Below are 19,271 nucleotides of genomic sequence, written 5' to 3' on the forward strand. Positions count from 1 at the left end.
CACTTCTTATTGTCTGTCCTTTTGATTACAGCCATCTTAGTGGGTGTGAAGTTCTGTCTCATGATGATTTTGATTTTTTTGCATTTCACTACCTAATGACTAATGATGTTGAGCATCTTTTCATGTGCTTATTGGCAACAATGATATTTTAAAACGTTTACTTTTAGGTAGTTTCCTATTAAAGTTTATTCAGAAGATGACAAGTAGACATTGGTGTGCTGTTCCCATTTTATTTCTGTCTAAGGCTTTGGCAAATGTCCCAAGATGTAAAGCCCTGGGAATAGAAGGGCTTCTTGCTCTCAGGTAATTTACTCTCTGTATGTTCACATGTGGTTATTTGCTGTAACTTTCCATCAGTAAATTTTGTTTTCCCCTCTGCTTTAATGTATAAGTGAGTGATTTTTATTAATAGTAGCATTGGGATTTTTGAGCTCTTAATTTTATATAAAAAAAGTAAATTTTAAAAAATGTATTATTCATATATTGAACTTATTTTCTTTTATGAATTAGTAATTTAAATGTGTCATAATACACACTATTGGATTTTGACCACTTTAAAATAGTCTGGTAAGTTTTTTTTATTACATTGATATGTAGAAAACTAGAGATAAAATATCAAACAGTAATATTGATTATAGAGTATTTCCAAAAATGTAAAATTGTTACTTTAAAAGTATCTTCATTTATAGTCTTGTTATTTTTAAAAGAGATTTGTTTCATATTAAAATTGAGCTCTACTAGAGGCCTTAATGGAAAAGAATAGCTTAGAAATTCTAGTCACAGTGACTTTCTGCATTAAAAATTGTAGATATAAATCAGCTTGTCAATAATTATAAATTATCAGCATTGTCTTTGGGAACATGGAAATGCATTTTTCGTTTTTCGATGTCAGGGACGTTCTTCAGTGTACTATGATCACACACCAGATTCTATTGAGAGGGGCGGCTCAGTGCTACCTTCTTCAGACAGCTATGAATTTGGTAGATGTGGTAAGTTTATCTTTTTTACTGGAGGTAGTTCAAGTTACAAGTCTGTCTTTGTGAGTGGGTGTACAAAAAAGAGTTAACATAGCAGGTTTGTGATGCTGTCATTAGAAAGCCCTGCTTATAAGGTAGGTGCTTGGCTGTCATCCAGGAACTTGGATTTTGGGAGGGTTCCCACTGTCCTAAGTAATGAGAGTGGCTCACTGTGCCTGAGGTGTTTATACAGACAGGGTGGTTTATACTGAACACCTGCTTTCCTTCTGGGAGTCCAGAGTTTTGGTAGGTGTCTATGTGTCTATGTGACCAGCTCCCAGTAAAAAAAAAATCCTGGGCACTAAGTGTCTAATGAGCTTCCCCTGGTACACACCACTTTACGTGCTGCTGGGGGAACTGAGTACCTCCTGGGTGACTCCACTGGGAGAGGACTCTCAGGAGCTTTCACCTGGTTTCCTTTACTTTTTCCACATGTCTCCAGTAGATTGACTTTCAAGAAATATACACTATCTTTATTCTGTGTTTTTTCCAGAGCCCCAATAATACTATTGCTGAGAACGGGTCAGCAAACTTTTTCCGTGAGGTGCCGGATTACTATATACTTTAGGCTTTTCAAGTCATATAGTCTCTGTCACAACTACTCAAAAGCAGCCATAGACAGTTTATAAATAAATGGGCATGGCTGTGTTCTAATAAAACTTTATTTACACAACAAGCTATGAGTGCTTTAGCCAGCCCCTGGCCTAGAGCAAGATAACTTAATTGAGGATGTACAACTTAAGGGGATGAAAAGATTCAGATGGTTTTCTTAAGGCAGGGGTCATTTTTGTGGCCTTGAAAGAAAGAATCACTTCTGATTTAAGTAATAAGTAATTGCTTATAGAATGTTTTTATTCTTGCTTTTAGATTGTGACCAGCTTGTCTCTAAGATAGTAACCCTGATTTTAAGGAAAACAGATTTATAAAATCATCATCATTTTATACAATATGTTGGCTGTTTGTAATCTATAGCTTCATTTTAAAAGTTGAATAATATTTTCTTTTTAAAAAGTAACTTTTTTTTAATATGCTACTTTAAATAATATACTAGATTGATTTTGCAGTGATTTTATTTTATTCAGTTAAAATTTTTAAAATGAATAATTTTTTGAAACTGCCCTGCCCCCTTGCCCCTAGGAGAAAGTGTCACTTTCTGACATCTCAACTTTTCTCATGTCTCTGAGACAAGAGGAGTCCTTAGGACGAGGAACTTCATTGTGGACTGAGGTGAGAATTAAAATAATTTAAGAATAAAGTCTTTGAAAACTTTATAAAAAATTGTTTTCTAATTGAATTCATTACCAGCCATTTATGTAAAATATAATGATTGCTTTATTATCTATCAACAGAGACTTTTTAGTGTATATATATATATATTTTTTTTTTGGTGAGGAAGATGGGCCCTGAGCTAACATCTGTGCCAATCTTCCTCTATTTTGTGTGTGGGATGCCACATGGCTTGTTGAGCATGAGCAGTGTGTAGGTCCATGCCCAGGATCCTAACCTATGAATCCCGGGCCGCTGAAGCGGAGTGTGTGAACTTAACCACTGGGCTGGCCCTTCACAGAGATTTTTTAAAATTGTATATTTGCTTTGAGTGGACCTAACTAATGATGCTGCTAAGATTCTTATGGAGAAAGGGGAGACAGGAAAACGTGTGGAATAGAGACAGACCTATTTAGAAGAGAAGATAGTGCTAGTGGGTAGATCTTGATTCTGGATGAGATGTATTAGGAATAATGATGACGTTAGACTCAAAAACAGGAACACAATCCTCCTCTTTGTCTTTTTTCTGTCGGTTAATGGCCCTTTCATCTACCCAGTTGCCCATGCTTGATGTTTCAGTAATTCATAATTCTTCCTGACTTTATGCATCTGATTCATCATAAAATCCTAAATGCCTTTTCTCCAGCCATTGCTCTAGTAGAGACCCTCCACTAGTGCTCCTCCATTGTGATGACTTCTTTCTTGTTGATAACTGTCTCTGACCTTGCTGCCTCAGCCTCACCCGCCGTGTCAGAGCCTTAAACTCCAATTATGGTCTAACGATGCCGCCCTTCTCCATGGGGCTCTTCAGTGGTCCACTTCTCCTCCTTTGGGTTTTGTTTCAAACCATGTGACTCAATTCATTCTACTGATTTTCACTCTTATCCATTATATACTTGGTTGAATTCTAATCTGTATCCTCTATAGGTTATATATTTTTTGAAGACGGGAATCATTTTTCTTTTATTTTGTATTTCTCCAGTGCCTAAGAGATCACTGTGGCTAGGGATGTGATTATTTCTTTTAGAAGGCGATTCTGGCTATGTATGCATAGAGAGAAATCAGCTTGGACTGTGTTAAAATAATTCAGGCATAAAATAATGAGGGCTTAAAGTAGAGTAAAGGCAGAAGGAATGAAGAAGGGGCAAATTGGGGCCTTTAAAAATTAGAATTTCATTTTATTTTCTTGATCATAAGGCATCTGATTATGTGGAATCTGAAAAATACAGACCCATATAAAGAAAATGAAAATCACCTGTAATGTCTGCCGTCAAATCTGTACTTTTTGGTTTAATTCTTAATTTTTTGAATATATGTATTCTCACTCTTGCTTTCTCACTAATGTGTATATTTAAAATGATACATTAATACATATGATATTTCTAAACAAAATAAAGATCATACTGTTTTGAATTTTATTTTTCATTTTCACATACATCTGAGCATTTTAGCATGTTGCTAAATAATTCTCCAATATGTGATATTTAAAAATTCCATTGATTAAATATTTTAGAATTTGTTTAATCAATTCATTTTGTTGGACTTTTGTTTCAAATCTTATTTCATCTATAAATGTGTACTGCTAAAAGATAAGGACTTTAAAGAGCTTAAAAAATACGACCTTATCACACCTAAAAATGTTAACAATAATTTCTTGATTTCAAATACCCTGTGTTTAAATTTCTCCAGAAGTCCAGTAAGTGTTTTCCTGTTTGTTTTTTGCATTTTATTTGTTCAAATATTCAGTTTTGTTCAAGTATCCAAATAAGGTCTATTCATTGCATTGATATATATAGTTTGTAAATTGTGGTTAATCCATCTGGAATTTATTTGAGTATATGGTATGAGCTGTGAGGTTTAAATGAGAACATGCATGTAAAAATGTTTCAGACTATGCTTAGCCCATATTAAGTCTAACTATGTACTCCTACTCTTCTCTTTTCCCCTTGGTTTACTGAGCCAGATGTATGTTTGTTTTATTGTTTACTTGTTTTTAAGGAGCCAGCCCTTAGATTTCTTTATTTGTTAAGAATAAAGAATTTTTCTTTATTTTTCAGTTCTCTAATTCATTAATATCTGTTTTCATCTTTTTTATTTTACTTTCTTTTAGTCTGTTTTGCTTATCTCTTTTTTGTTTTGTTTTGTTTGTGAGGAAGATCATCCCTGAGCTAACATCCATGCTAATCCTCCTCTTTTTGCTGAGGAAGACCGGCTCTGAGCTAACATCTATTGCCAATCCTCTTTTTTTTTTCCCCAAAGCCCCAGTAGATAGTTGTATGTCATAGTTGCACATCCTTCTAGTTGCTGTATGTGGGACGCGGCCTCAGCATGGCTGGACAAGCGGTGTGTCGGTGTGCGCCCGGGATCCGAACCCCGGGCCACCAGTAGCGGAGCACAAGCACTTAACCGCTAAGCCACAGGGCTGGCCCGCTTATCTCTTAATGTCTTAAATTCATGTATTGAAAATTATTTATTGCACACCTTCCATACACCAGACTCTGTGCTAAGTGTTGGCAGCAAAATAGTCATCAAAATAAACATGGCCACTGTCCTTAGGATGCTTATGGTCTGGTGGTTTAGAGCTGAACCAGAATTTTAATTCTTTTTGTTTGTTTAATAATAAAAGCACTTATATATATGTATATGTATCTTACTATAGATTTGGCTATATTCTGTAACTTTTGCTATGCAGTAGTGTTCTCTTTATTGTGTAAATCTCTTTTGTATTATTTTGAATCATATAAAATTGTTAATATTCAGTCATTTTTAACCTATAGAAATGCAATTTCATACAGTTCAACCTAAATAATTTTTTAAATTAATAGACTTCATGTTTTAGAGCAATTTTAGGTTTATAGAAAAATTGAACAGAAACTACAGAGTTCCCATATACCCCTCACCAGTCCCCTCTTCTCCCCACAGTTGCCTCTGTTATTAACATCTTTCATTAAGGGTGGTACATTGGTTACAATTGATGAGCCAATATTGATGTATTATTATTAACCGATGTCCATAGTTTACATTAGGGTCCACTCTTTGTGTTGTACGTTCTCTGGGCTTTGACAAATGTATAATGACATATATCCACCATTACAATATTATACAGAATAGTTTCACTATATATAATAGTTTCACTATATGTATATAAATCTCCTGTGTTCCACCTATTCATCTCTTCTCTTGCTCCTCCCAAACTCCTGGCAACCACTGATATTTTCACTGCCTCCATAGTTTTGCCTCTTCCAAAATGTCATATAGTTGGCATCATACAGTATGTAGCCTTTTCAGATTGGCTTCTTTCACGTTGTAATATGCATTTAAGGTTTCTCCATGTCTTTCATGGCTTGATAGCTCATTTCTTTTTATCACTGAGTAATATTCCACTGTCTGGATGTACCATTGTTTATCCGTTCACCTACTGAAGGACATCTTGGTTGCTTTTAAGTTCTGACAATTATAAATAAAGCTGCTATAAACATTCACGTACAGGTTTTTATGTGGACATAACTCTTCAGCTCATTTGATTAAATACCAAGGAGCACAGTTGCTGGGTTGCATGGTAAGAGTATGTTTAGTTTTTCAAAAAACTGCCAAATTGTCTTCCAAAGTGGTTGTACCATTTTGCACTCCCACTAGCAATGAATGGAGTTTGTGTTGCTCCACATCTTCTCCAGAATTTGGTGTTGTCAGTGTTCCAGATTTTGGCCATTCTAATAGGTGTGTAGTGGTATCTCATTGTTGTTTTAATTTGCATTTCCTTGATGACATATGATGTGGAGCATCTTTTCATGTGCATATTTGCCATCTGTATATCTTCTTGGGTGAGGTGTCTTAAAGATCTTTTGTCCATTTTTAAGTTGAGTTGTTTGTTTTCTTACTGCTAAGTTTTAAGACTCTTTGTTGGAATACGAGTCCTTTATTAGATGTCTTTTGCAAATATTTTCTCCCAGTGTGTGGCTTGTCTTTTCATTCTCTTGACAGTGTCCAAATAGACTTTTGAGACTTGAATTTTAATGGGAAATTGAGGGAACCTGTCTACCAGAGACTGCTAGTTAGATGCCATTTTAAATCATAAGTCTGACATGAAAAGTCTTTGAAGGGAAAATATTCTGAATTTTGTGACAGATTTGATAGAGGGAAAAAATCAAATATGAACTGGAGTTTACTTGTCAATAATTTGGTATAATAGGATTGTGCTTATGGAAATACAAGATTAGGAAACGTCACATATTTTATAGCAATAATTAAGAAATTTAGTCTGGCCAGTTTGAGAGGAATCTAAAGAAAAAGTATGTACTGTTGAAAGATAAATGCTGGCCAACCTCACTGTTAGACAAATTGTGTATTTTAAGATTATCTGACTTGATAAAGACCTACACAAAACAACTTCCTTTAGTGTTACTGAACTGCTCCTTCATTGGTACCTATGAGAGGTCAGTTTTAGTCTTGACTCATTCATTCATTCATCCATTCATCAATTTTGTCTTTGGTCAAGTGATGTATTATTATTTTGTCTCCTTATATGTAATTTTGGATGACCTTAATAGATGCAAAAAATATTTTTTAAAAAATTCTTACTTTTTAGAAAGACTCATTTCATAATTATTTACTTCATAATTAAATTTATGTATTTGCACATTAAGAGATATATTATAAAAAGAAAATTGAGAACATAATTAGGTTTCAAAACAAAATTTACAATTATATGTGATCAAAGATTAATTCTGTGAAAGTCTGTGACTTTTAGTTTTGTAAATCTTCTAAAAGACGTAATGAAGAAGGATGAGGACGGTATTTCTCTTTTAAATTAATATATTTTAAAATGCCTATATGATAGGAAATAAACTTGTGAGGAGGATAGGAACTTTAATTATAATTTATATTTCAAATTCTACATCCTCTCAAAAATAAATATATCCTTGTTTTAATATATGAAGATGGAATGAATTTTAATTTAAGATTATAATTTGTTTTGCATGATGTGTTATTTTTTATAGAGATGGTCTTTAGAATACTTTATCAAAATATGCATTTTAGGTACTTTAAAAATTAGATACTTTAAAAATTCTTGCCTGTAAATGAAGTTTACAAATTCTTTGAGGGAGATTAGAAAACACATACACACAGACATATGTATATATACATCCGTACATATGCACACATACATACGTATATGTCTATGTACATGTACTTTTTCCCGTCTGCACTATCTGTGGAACTCAGTCATGACAATAAATGTTTTATTACTTTGTTGTGTTCAATCATTTAAATTCAGTTATTGTGGAAGAAAGAATATTGGGTTAGGGAAATTGGAAACCCTTTGTTCAGTTAGGTTTTTAAAATAAAGTAATGACTATTTTCTTTTCCAGCTCTGTGATTGGTTGCATGTTAATGAAAGCTGTTTTAGGCAACCCTCAACTTGTAGCTCCATTGGACTTCATGAGACATCCTCTTTAAATGCTTATGTCAAGAACCTAGTTCAAGAGTATATTAAGTCACCTGCTTGGGAAAGTAAGTCTGAAATCATACGTATGGATTGATATAACCAAAATATTTTCAAAGAACTTTTAACTAGTTTTTCAGATCAAGATATAGGCTTAACCAAATATATGCCTATTTACTGTGAATGTGAAAAATGTGAATAACAGTGTAAAAATACTCTTTCCTAACTTTTACTTTATCTGTGCTAGGACTTGAGATTTTAAACTATTTTATATGTTTTAAGAAACTCATAAGTTGCCAGAGTAGGAATTAGACACACATAAATTAATTAGCTTATCCTACAATTACTGAATCTTTGTGAGCTAGATATTGCAGATGTGTTTTTGAAGCCTCTGTAGTGGAAATATTTGCAGATAAATGTGTTTATCTTGTGTTTGTTTTGAAAGCATTACATTTAGTGTGAACTGATTATGAAAAGGAATTTTAGAGAAAAATTATATTTGAAAGGATAGTTTTGTTAGTTTTTTCTTTTTACCAGATACTTAGTAAAGATCAATTTTGCAACTTCTTTGGGGAAATGTGTAAGACTGTGTGAGGGAAGAACTATTAGCAGATTCATTAATTAGGATTCTTTTTACATTTCTAATGCTTCCTCTTTCATTAAAGTCATTAGCGATAATTTGGGTAAATTGCATCTTTGAATTTAACGTGTCTTAAATTTCCTGGCTTTGTCTCAGACCAAGTCATTTCCATCTACTGATTTCTCTAGTCTGATCATGGAATAGGTCTTAAATGAACAGATAATTATCCTTCCGGAATACTTGAGTTTATCTGTTCTTCCTTCTTAGAATGTTTCTCTTTTGTGTTTTATTCTCTCTTTTGTCTAGTAAATTTTATGTGCTGTTACTTGGAAGATTCTTTTGTTAGCCCTATAAAAGTAAATAAAATTTAGTCCCTACTAGAGTAAACATAGATTAAACTCCCTAAAATATCTATAGAACTAGTCTCCTAATTCAAAGTATATAACAGCATGACATCTGATTAAATACTCAAAATTGGTTGAAAGAAGATTTTTAAGAGTTTCTCCCTTAACATTTCTAGTACTTAAAATATACGATTTAATATAATATGCTATTTTAAGTTTTTAAAAAACTGATTTCAAGAGCAAAGGAGACATTTGTGTGTGTACACTTAAGATTTTTGTTTGACTTTTAATGCCCTTGGCTAAGTGCCTTTATAAAATTTTAGTTTAGTTATCAATTACTGGGCAGTTTTCAGAACAAGTTAATAAATTCCAAAGCAAACATTTAACTTGAGTTTTTGGGCATAAAATACATATAATATTCAAATTTGTTTTTATATAATGACTCATCAGCCAAAACACTGTTTTCAGTCAGATTCTGCATCTAAAGTGGCTTTTTCTTTGGGTTTTGACATAGAACAGATAGGTTTTACACTATTTATTCAGCAAACATTATCAAATATTTTCTAAGTGCCAGGTATTGGAGTTACAGAGATAAAAGATGTACCCCCTGCCCTTAGAGAGAGCATAATGTAGCAAGGGAGTTGATGAGTAGGCAGATAATCCTGGCACAATGCCTTGAAAGACGTAAGCACTGGAGTGGGGACCTTGTGTGAGCAGTACTTATCCAGAACAGGTGGGCCTGTGGGGGTAGGGGGAGGACACCAGATGGGGCAACACCTGATGAGGGAATAGAAATTAAGGTGAAAAGTGGGAAAGAGTATCCCACAAGGCTTGGATGACCTTGCATCCAAGAAGCTAAAAGTAGGTAGGCATCCATCTGTCTGTCTGTCTATTTATCTATGGCATGGAGCCCAGGATGGATATGAGGTAGGGGTGTGTGTGAGTGTGTGTATACACACAGCATATCATATATATATATACACCATATTATATATATATGGTATATAAAACAACAAAACAAAGCAACAACAAATACACAAAACCAACATCATCAACAAACAAAAATGTTGAAGAGCTTTCAGAGCAGGCTTTCTGAAATAGAGAAAGTGAAACATAGTTTGGGAACAGCAGAAAGGCTTGTCAGAGCTTGGACGTGCTAAGATCAACCACAGAGTAAAATATATTTAGAGAAATTTATACTTAAATCAGGCAGTACATCAGAAAGGATGTTTTGTATAAATATTTTGTGGTTAAATGATGTGCCTACTTAAAGTGTAACCAAGAAATCTGAAGATATGGAATGATCCCAAAGTAGTATATTGCAGCTGTACAACAGATTTTAAAAACAGCTTTATTGAGGTATAATGACATTCGTTAAACTGCACATATTTAAACTGTACAGAGTGATGGCTTTTGACCTATGTATACGCTCATGAAACCATCAGCATAACAAGAAAATGAACATATACATCACCCGCAAAAGTGTTTTTGTGCCTCTTCGAAATCCCTGTCTGCCACTTCTACCGGTCCCTCCTCCATCCTCAGGCAAGCCCTGATATGCTTTCTGACACTATAGACTAGTTTGCATTTTCTAGAATTAGATTCAGTTTTTAAAATTTGTGGTAGCAAGATTTGACTGAGTGTTAAATTGCATTAAGATGATTAATGTTAGCCAGTAATTCTTTTGTTTCTTTAAAACCATTGTTGCCTCCACTTTTCTAGCTTCAGAGAGAGAAAAGGGAGAGTAAATAAGGAATTCTCTGCCAGTGATTCAGAGTATGGTTTCCAAACCAGCAACATCAGTGTCACTTGGAAACTTTTGAGAAATGCAAATTCTCAAGCTCTATCCCAAACCTATTGAATCAGAAACTCTTGGTGTGGGGCTCACCCTCTGTGTTTTAACAAGCCCTCCAGGTGATTCTAACACATGTGCAGTTTGAGACCCACTGCTCTGTAGCATGGATTTACTTGGTGTGGTGGTCAAGTACTTAGGAAGCAGCCTGCAAGAGCGTGTCCTCCCCTGGAGGATGAGGCACTTTATTGTTGTTGGCCTGGAACTGCGGCACTCGTTGAAATCAGAAATCATTAAAAGTCTACTAAATTTCTGATTTTTAACCTTCCCTTTCAGTATCCAAGGTGAAAAATTGCTTAGGATTTCAAAAAGGATTTGTGTTTCTAGAACTCTGCTATTGGTATTTTGCTGGAGGCAAGTGAGAACTATCTGGTTAACCACTTTGAAGACCCCCAACATGTGTGCTATCCATACCAAAATGTGTAGTATTTACACGCAGAGGCTTCCAGCTCACGTGCTATTTAAGTGGAGAAGATGCTTAAGTGCCACTGTGATATTTCATTCTTACAAAGCACCTCCACCATCCCCAACCCCCCACCTCCCATGAGGTCAAAAGGTATCTGATTATATGATTGCTAGTGAAAATACAGGGAACTGCATAGGGTGTTGGCACTTGATTTCATTTCAGTTTTCATTTATGAATGAATTTTTAATGTAAATGTGGGATATAAAGTATTAGTGTGAGTAAAAATGGTTCAGAGAAAAAGTTTCAATAATTTGCCTCTATAACACTTGTAAATTGAACCTACTAAATTTTTCTAGATAGCACCAATCTTTAGATTTTTTTAAAAATACAAGCAGATTTTTTATTGATGGCAACCTAATGGCACTGATAGCATTTTTAAAAATAACATATAATAAAGTTTATTCTTTTGTTGTATTTTTAAACTGAGTTGTCCTACATGCAAGTATATGTTTTTAGTATTGTCTGTCTTCTGTACTATTCCAATAAATTTGTATCAAAATATATTAAATTACCTCCAAAATATATTAGAATGTTTAAAAAAATGTTTTAAGTATTTGAACCATTGGGCTGGAAAATTAGATCTCTTACCTAAATTTTTCTTGGGAGTTGAGGTGAAAAGTGTAATCTTACTATAGTAATATACCATGAATAAAAAAGAAATCTTTTATCCATGATTTATTTTAATTTAACTGGCTTTCAGAGATAGGAAAATATTAATTTTATCTGTTAACCAAGTTCTCTCTTTCAAACTTGTTCTAGGAAATTTGTATATATTATTTAATTTTTATAATAAACCTAAGTAAAGTCATAGGTTTTATTAGTTTGATTTCATAGAAAATGACCTAAACTCTCTGAGAGGGTAACCACTGTCCCAAGGTCCCTCAGCTAACAAGCCGTAGGACTGGGATTCAAATACAGGTCTTTGAGACCCCAAAGCCTTTGTGTCTGTATCCATTCCATCCACCTTCCGGTTACATTTTAGGGAACTCTCTTCTCTCAGCTGAAATACTAGAATTGCCTCTTACCTGGTCACCTTGCATCTACTCTTGCTTCCCTCACAATCTCTTTTCCATATTGTACCTAGAGAAATCTTTTTAAAATACAAATTTTGATCTACAGATTTTTCCTCTTCCTTGTATATATTTGTTTTAACCTTCAGTGGCTTCCTCTTGCTTTTCGGATAAAGGCAGAAATCCTTTACATGGCCTATAGAGTCCACGGTCTCTCCCCTACCTGTTTCTGTAACCCCGTGTTTGGTACTCCCTCCCGCTTATGTACCCCAGCCACACGGGCATCCTTCCGTATCCTGGAATATGGCACGCTCTCTCCTGCCAGAGCACCTTTGAGGTGCTCTTCCTTCTGTCTGGAAAGGTCTTGTCTCCCTTCACCCATCTCCTTCTTTCTCAGCCTTCATACTCAGCCCAACTGTCGTTTCTTCAGGGTGACTTTCTCTTACTCTCCAGACGAGGGCCTATCCTGTGTACACTCTGCTAGCACCATTTAAAGCCCTGACTTCAGTTATCATTTTACATTTCTTTGTATATTCTTTGATGAATGCTTTTCTCCTCTACTGCCCTGTAAATTCCATGAGCACAAGAACTATTGTGTCTGCAGCACCTAAGTCAGTGAATGGCATGTAGTAGGCATGCAAAGATGTGTTTTTAATTCATATTTAATTGTGTATAACAAGGAGCCATGTAGGGTGTTCTGTTGTATTTCATCTCAGCTGTATTTCTCTAATAACTTAATATTGATAAGGTATAATCACTTAGCTGTTTTGTTTTTGAAATATTATCTTTGAAGGATTTTGTTAATGCTTTGTAAACCTTAACTATTGTTATTTAAGCAGGAGAAAACTGCTTTATGCCTGATTGGTTTGAAGCCAGGCTTGTTGCTATGATGGTCTTGCTGGCTGTAGATGTGGAAGGAATGAAGATTCAATATAGGTAAGTGTTTCTAAACTTGAAAAGAAAGCTTAAAAAAAAAGGCTAATCAGATATATGGTGCCTATTCAGATTCTTCTCTGATTAGTATAGAATTGATTACATGTATTAAATAAAGGAACTAGAACGTTGGCAATATACTAAAGAAATATTAATATGAATAGGGGCTTATTAGTCCTTTTAGTTAGTAAGTTAAACTGTTAGAGAAGGTCAAAAAAACTGTATACAATAATCACTGGTTTTATATAAGAATATTAGAAGAATGGGTTGTAAGATCCTCCCATAAGATTAGGTAATTTACTGGATTTGACCTCTTTGTAAAATGTGTAGTTAAAAAGAAGATAATAAAGATAAAACAGTCTCATTTATAGTTTGAGAATGTGAGGAGATCAGTTCTCACCAGATTATAATTGTTGCAAAAGCAGCTTCATTAGGTAGTGTATTTACACGATATGCAGTTAATTTGATTAACATCAAGTCTCCTTTCTAGACAAAGTTTTAGTACTAAAGTTGATTATAATAGTTGTTCATAAATCCTTAATTCTTTGTATTTTTTTTTAACGTGCTTTGTTTCCTTGACTAGCATCTGTTTTTATTTTTGTTTTTTGTTTTTTTTTTTGAGTGATTGAAGCAGGGTCTCAACATTTTAATTTGGAAATCAATTAGAGATAGGATTTCCTTCATACTTGTGCCTAGAGTTGGTGCAGTATGTTCTTCCCTGTGCTTTCTTCTCTGGTGAATCACTGCACTCACTGAGAAGGCACAGACAGAAAGGTCAGCGGGGAGACTGGAGTGAAAGAGCAGTCCTCATGGGGCCTAGGTGTTTGGATCATCCATAAGTAATTCTAATTGAATCCATGAGCTAACCAACGCTGCAAATTATAGATGGAAAATAATTTCTTCATGCTTTTGAAATGCTTGATTTGGGCATGTCTTTTAATATCTAGTGAAAAGCGGAGAACACAGAATGTATTAAGGATATTCTTAGATCCTCTTCTGGATGCCCTTATGAAGTTTGGTACAAATGCCTACATGCCCTTGCTGAAAACTGACAGATGCCTCCAGTTGCTGGTGAAGTTGTTGCACACTTGCTTGTTGAAAGGTTCCAGTACCCAAGATGGTGAGGAAACTAGTTTCTGTTGGTGTCTTGCTTGGTCTGTCGTTGGTATTTAGAATGAGAGGAGATGCCTGACCTTTTAAAACAAAAAGATTACCTCATGCATTCAGCAGATGTTTACTGAGGGTCTCCTGGTGGTGCCGGAGATACAGCAGTGAAGGAGCAGCAGTGAGTGTCTGCCCTCAGGGAGCTGACATCCTCGTGTTTACATTCTTGGTTACTATTGATTTTAGAGGGTGATTTCATTTGCTTTTTTTTTAAATTTATGTTTGATCATTGATTTCCAGACCATCAGAAATTATCACTATTTCTTGTATGTTTAAGCAGGATTCATTTCTAATTGCCAGTGTGCTAGATGTTGCAGAAAATAAGCTAAAGCATGAGAATGGCAGTAGTTTTATAATTACTTGTGTTTAAACATGTTCATCTCTGAGCACCTTTTAAGTAGAAAATACTTACACAGGAAGTAGAGTGGTAGTAGATAGAAGCATTGAGCACTGTCTTCTCTCCTTGAACTAAGATATATGGAAAATATTAGTTGAAAACCCATGGACATTAGAGATGAGAATATTGATGGGTAAGCCTTGATTCCCAATCCTTTCTGACCCATTTCATTTGGAATTTTAGGAATATGCTATTTAAAAGGTCTAGAGAAGCACGGGTATTAGGTTAAACCTGAGGATAATATCAATAAAGTTAGATTTTAGTATATGCTTATGACATATTGAAGCTAGTTTCCAAGTTCTGATATTTTTGATAATGGTAGCAGAACCAAATGCTATACACATAATAGTAAATTTATAACATTTTCGACTCCTTAAGGGCATAAATTCGGGTTCATTGGACATGTCTTGACTGTTTTTACTAGGCTCAGTGCTTTCAAGTGCAGGACTGGGTCATGGATGCCTTTTGGAAAGTTGTCGTGATATTTGATACAAGCATAGAGTGTGTGGTGGTTATATAAGTTATGATGCAAAATAATTAAACACCCGTGAACTCACCACCCAACCTAAAAACACGTTTACCTGTTACTCCTCAGTCCTCTCCTTTTGCCTCCTTATTTTGACTTTTATCTTTATCACTTTCATGCACTTTAAAAAATGGTTTTACCACATATATAGGTATAGATATTCCTCAACAATATATTGTCTAGTTTTCTTGCTTTTGAGCTTTATAGAAATGTTACTTTACTGTAAGAAGTCTTCTGTAACTTTATTTAACATGTTTCTAGGATTCATCCATGTCCTTTCTTATACCTCACTATTTTGCCTATTGTATAATTTTCCATTGTTTGATGACACCACAGTTTATGCATTTTCCTGTTGCTGGACATTGGATTGTATTTAATTGATTACTATTACGTACAGTGCTGCCGTGAACACTGTCTCCATGTCTTCTGGGCCTGTGTGTGAGTCTCTCCAGGGTATGTACTGGTTCTTAGGGTCTGTGCATCTTCAGCTTTATAAGAGGATGAAAATTGTTTTTCCAAGTAGTTGTGTACACATTTTATGTTCTTACCTGCAGAGTGTAAGAGTTCCCATTGCTCCTCATGCATCTCTTTTTATATAACCAATTGAGAGCCAAAGAAATACCTGTTTAATTTGGATAGTAGTTGAATTCCAATATAACTGGTAAACCATATCAAGTTTAGTTAACTGTAAACAGATCTTAATTCTGAAAGGATTTCTTTGATTAGGGAAGAGGAAAATAGTTATTTCCATTTTATAAATGAGTAAATAGTCTAGGAATTAATTACCAGTACCAAGGTCAGTGAACAAATAATGGTAAAGTCAGAAATATCTAGGTATACTTATTATCAATGGGTGAGATTGAGGTCTTGCAGTATGCTGTTGTTTGGGGCAACTTTGACTTACTGTGTTTTAAAATTTTTTAAATTTAATTTTCAATGTTTTACTATGGAAATCTTTAAATATACAAAAAAAATAGAGATACCATAATAAATCCCCATGTACCTATCACCTAGCTTCAACATTCTGTCATTCTTTTCTTTTTGAGAGAGTACAAACTACTGTGGTTTCCCTCTTTGCCCTCCATTTTTTCATTTTCCTTTTTTTTTTTTTTAAAAAAAAACCCTATCAAAGCTTGGAATGACACATGGGGAGAAAAGAAGTGAGATGAAGGAAATCAGTGTGGAGAGTGTATGGTTAGATGCTTTTATCCCACCTTGCTCCGTTTAACCTGTAGCAGTTACTGTGCTGATAGTCAAGTTTTGAAGATGTTTAAGTCTAATGGAGGGAGACTGGGGAACACCTTTGATTTGGTGTTGGGGCATTCATTCATTCAGCAAATGTGTATTGATTATCTACTATATGCCGAGCACTGTTTTGAGCACTAGGGTATAGCCATGAAAAAAGAGACAAATATCCTTGCCCTTGTTGAGACTTTGTTGTGGGGCACTAGAGTGGGGTGGAAAGAGAGATAGTAAGCAATAAGTATATAAAATGTATGGAAGTTTGATAGGTGAAAAACAAGACAGAGCAAGTAGGACAGGGCGTGCTGGGGGATAGAGGTCGAGGGTTACAGATTTAGTTAGGTTGGCTGGGAAGGCCTAACTGTGAAGGTAATGATTAAGCAGAGACTTTAGAGTCGAGGGAGGAGCCATGCACATGTGTAGGAGAGGTCTTTCAGGAAGAGGGACTGGCAAGTGAAGAGGCCCCAGGGTGAGAGCTGGCTGTTTGAGGAGACACTGAGGTGAAGAGTAATAGGAGATGAATTTTGAGAGGTCAAGGGGGAGTGGCAACTGTTGTGTAGGACGTTGTGGGCCATTTTAAGGGTATGGCTTTTCTTAGAGGGTTCTGAGCTGAGGAGTGATGAGATCTGATGTAAGTTTTAACAAGCTCACTCTGGCTGTAGTGTCAAGAGTAAACTACAGAGCAGCGGGGGCAAGAGGCGGAAGACAAGCACTAAGCTTGTCCCAGGCATAGCCATGGGTGCAGTGAGTGTGTTAAGATTATGGATGTATTTTTTTTTTTAATTTTTTGTTTATTGCAGTAACATTGGTTTATAACATTGCATAAATTTCAGATGTACAGCATTATACTTCTATTTCTGCATAGATTACATCACGTTCACCACCCAAATACTAATTACAACCCATCACCACACACATGTGCCTAATTATCCCTTTCGCCCTCCTCCCTTCCCCCCTTCCCCTCTGGTAACCACCAATCCAATCTCTGTCTTTATGTGTTTGTTTGCTGTTGTTATTATCTAGCACTTAATGAGTGTATGGTATTTGACCTTCTCCCTCTGACTTATTTCACTTTGCATAATACCCTCAATGTCCATCCATGTTGTCACAAATGGCTGGATTTCATCGTTTCTTATGGCTGAGTAGTATTCCATTGTGTATATGTACCACATCTTCTTTATATGGATGTGTTTTGATGGTTCTTCCAACGGGATTTGCTGGTAGGTTGGATGTGTGCTGTAAGAAAAAGCAGAACTCAAATGTTACTTGATTCTTGGAGAAGTTGGACAGATGGAGTTGCTTTTGACTGAGGTTAGAAAGACTGGAGTTAGAGAAGGTTTTGGAGTAAAGATGACACGTTCTGTTTTGGATAGTTTAAGTGTGAGATACCTTTTAGCTATCCTAGGGGAGGTGTTGAGTTGGCATTGACCTTATGAGTCTGGAGTTCAAGGAGAAGTATAGTTAGAGAGAGAAACGGGTGTCATTAGCATATAGGTGGTCTTGAAAGCCATGAGACGGGATGAGAACATCAAAAGAGCAAGTGTAGATGAAGAAGAGGTCCAAGTCCATGGGAACACCAATGTCTAGAGGTTGGGGAGATGAAGAGGAACCAGCAAAGGATATGTGGGAGGAATTTACTACAGCAAGAGAAGAGAAAAGCCAGGAGAATGTGATATCCTGGAAGCCAGTGAAGAAAGTGATTCCAGGAGGAAGGAGTGATAACTGCATCGAATGCTGCTGAACAACTAAAATAAGGACCGAGAATTGACCATTGGTTTTAGTAACATGGAAATCAGTGGTGACCTTGACAGAAGCAATTTTGAGGTGGTGGGGAAGGGACAGCTCATGGAGAGGAACGGATACTGAGTATAGAGAGCTCTTTCAAGGGGTTTTGTGTATAGTGGAACACAGAAATGGGGCAGTTGCTGGTCGGATAAGAGAAGTTTTATTTTCTTCAGAGGGAGAAAGTAATGTTTATGTGCTGATTGAAATGATTCAGTAGAGGGAAATTTTGAAGTTGCGAGGAGGGCGACATTTGCTTGTTGGTGTCCAAGAGGCAGTGGAAGTGCACGGGATGCAGGGCACAGGCGGAGAGGCTGGTCTTAGACGGGAGCACTGATAGGAAGGCAGGTGCAGTTCGGCAGGTGGATGTAGGACGTTGTAGAAATTCTCTTCTGATTTATTCTGTTTTCTTAGTGAAAGAGGAAACAGTGAGGATGGAGAAGGAAGTGTTGGAAGTTTGAGGAAGTGTGAATATTTGGGAAAGAGGTTAGTAAATGGACTAGGGAAATGTTGTAGGCTTGCTGGGAAGCACTAGGGATGCACTCAGCGAGTGATCGTGAATTTAAAGTGAAAACATCAGTGTGGCTGTGTAAATAGAACGCAGTCTGTGTTATATAACGCCATCTCAGACTATATCTAATGAGATCAGATTCATGGATCATGCACCCATATGTACATAAATGAAGAATTTTTGTAAAATGATGTTCCAGTGGTTATTTTTTTAAAATTCAGAATAACTATAAAATGTTTATTTTTATATTTGAGGAAATAGATTTTTAGTTATAACTCTCCCTTTAGTTACATTGGATTATACGGGCCAAAGTAACTGGCCTTAAACAAACACACTTCTGTCCTAACTGCTTGCTGAATTTGTCTCGATAGTGTATTTGATGCTTTTTGCGGAGTCTCACTTTTTTCCTTGTGCTTCTGTTTTCTGGCCTTGATTAATCTCTTGTGTCTATTTGTACTTTTCTTCCTGAGATAGCTTTTATTTTTTTAAATTGTGGTAAAATATATATATAACATAAAATTTACACTTTAACCTTTTTTTTTTTTTAATGAGGAAGATCAACCCTGTGCTAACATCTGCCAATCCTCCTCTTTTTTTGCTGAGGAAGACTGGCCCTGGGCTAACATCCGTGCCCATCTTCCTCCACTTTATATGGGTCGCTGCCACAGCATGGCCTGACAAGCGGTGTGCCAGTTCACGCCCGGGATCCGAACCCAGGCCGTCAGCAGCGGAACGCACG

At 35.7% G+C, this 19,271-nt stretch overlaps 1 protein-coding gene across 4 annotated transcripts in view; it reads left to right on the forward strand.

The window, feature by feature from the left end:
• Positions 1-19,271, forward strand: part of TARBP1 (TAR (HIV-1) RNA binding protein 1) — a 91,104-nt gene that overhangs the window by 16,103 nt on the left and 55,730 nt on the right. For 3 of the 4 annotated variants that reach the window (XM_058542999.1, XM_058543001.1, XM_058543003.1), the window contains exons 7-12: positions 168-303; positions 893-989; positions 2,154-2,243; positions 7,652-7,793; positions 12,814-12,913; positions 13,858-14,030. In XM_058542999.1, coding sequence (XP_058398982.1) covers positions 168-303; positions 893-989; positions 2,154-2,243; positions 7,652-7,793; positions 12,814-12,913; positions 13,858-14,030 — 738 coding nt within the window. The remainder of the gene's footprint in view (positions 1-167; positions 304-892; positions 990-2,153; positions 2,244-7,651; positions 7,794-12,813; positions 12,914-13,857; positions 14,031-19,271) is intronic. The other variant, XM_058543000.1, reaches the window with a different exon arrangement.

The sequence above is a fragment of the Diceros bicornis genome, chromosome 6 (assembly GCF_020826845.1).
Source record: "Diceros bicornis minor isolate mBicDic1 chromosome 6, mDicBic1.mat.cur, whole genome shotgun sequence".
Lineage (NCBI taxonomy): Eukaryota > Metazoa > Chordata > Mammalia > Perissodactyla > Rhinocerotidae > Diceros > Diceros bicornis.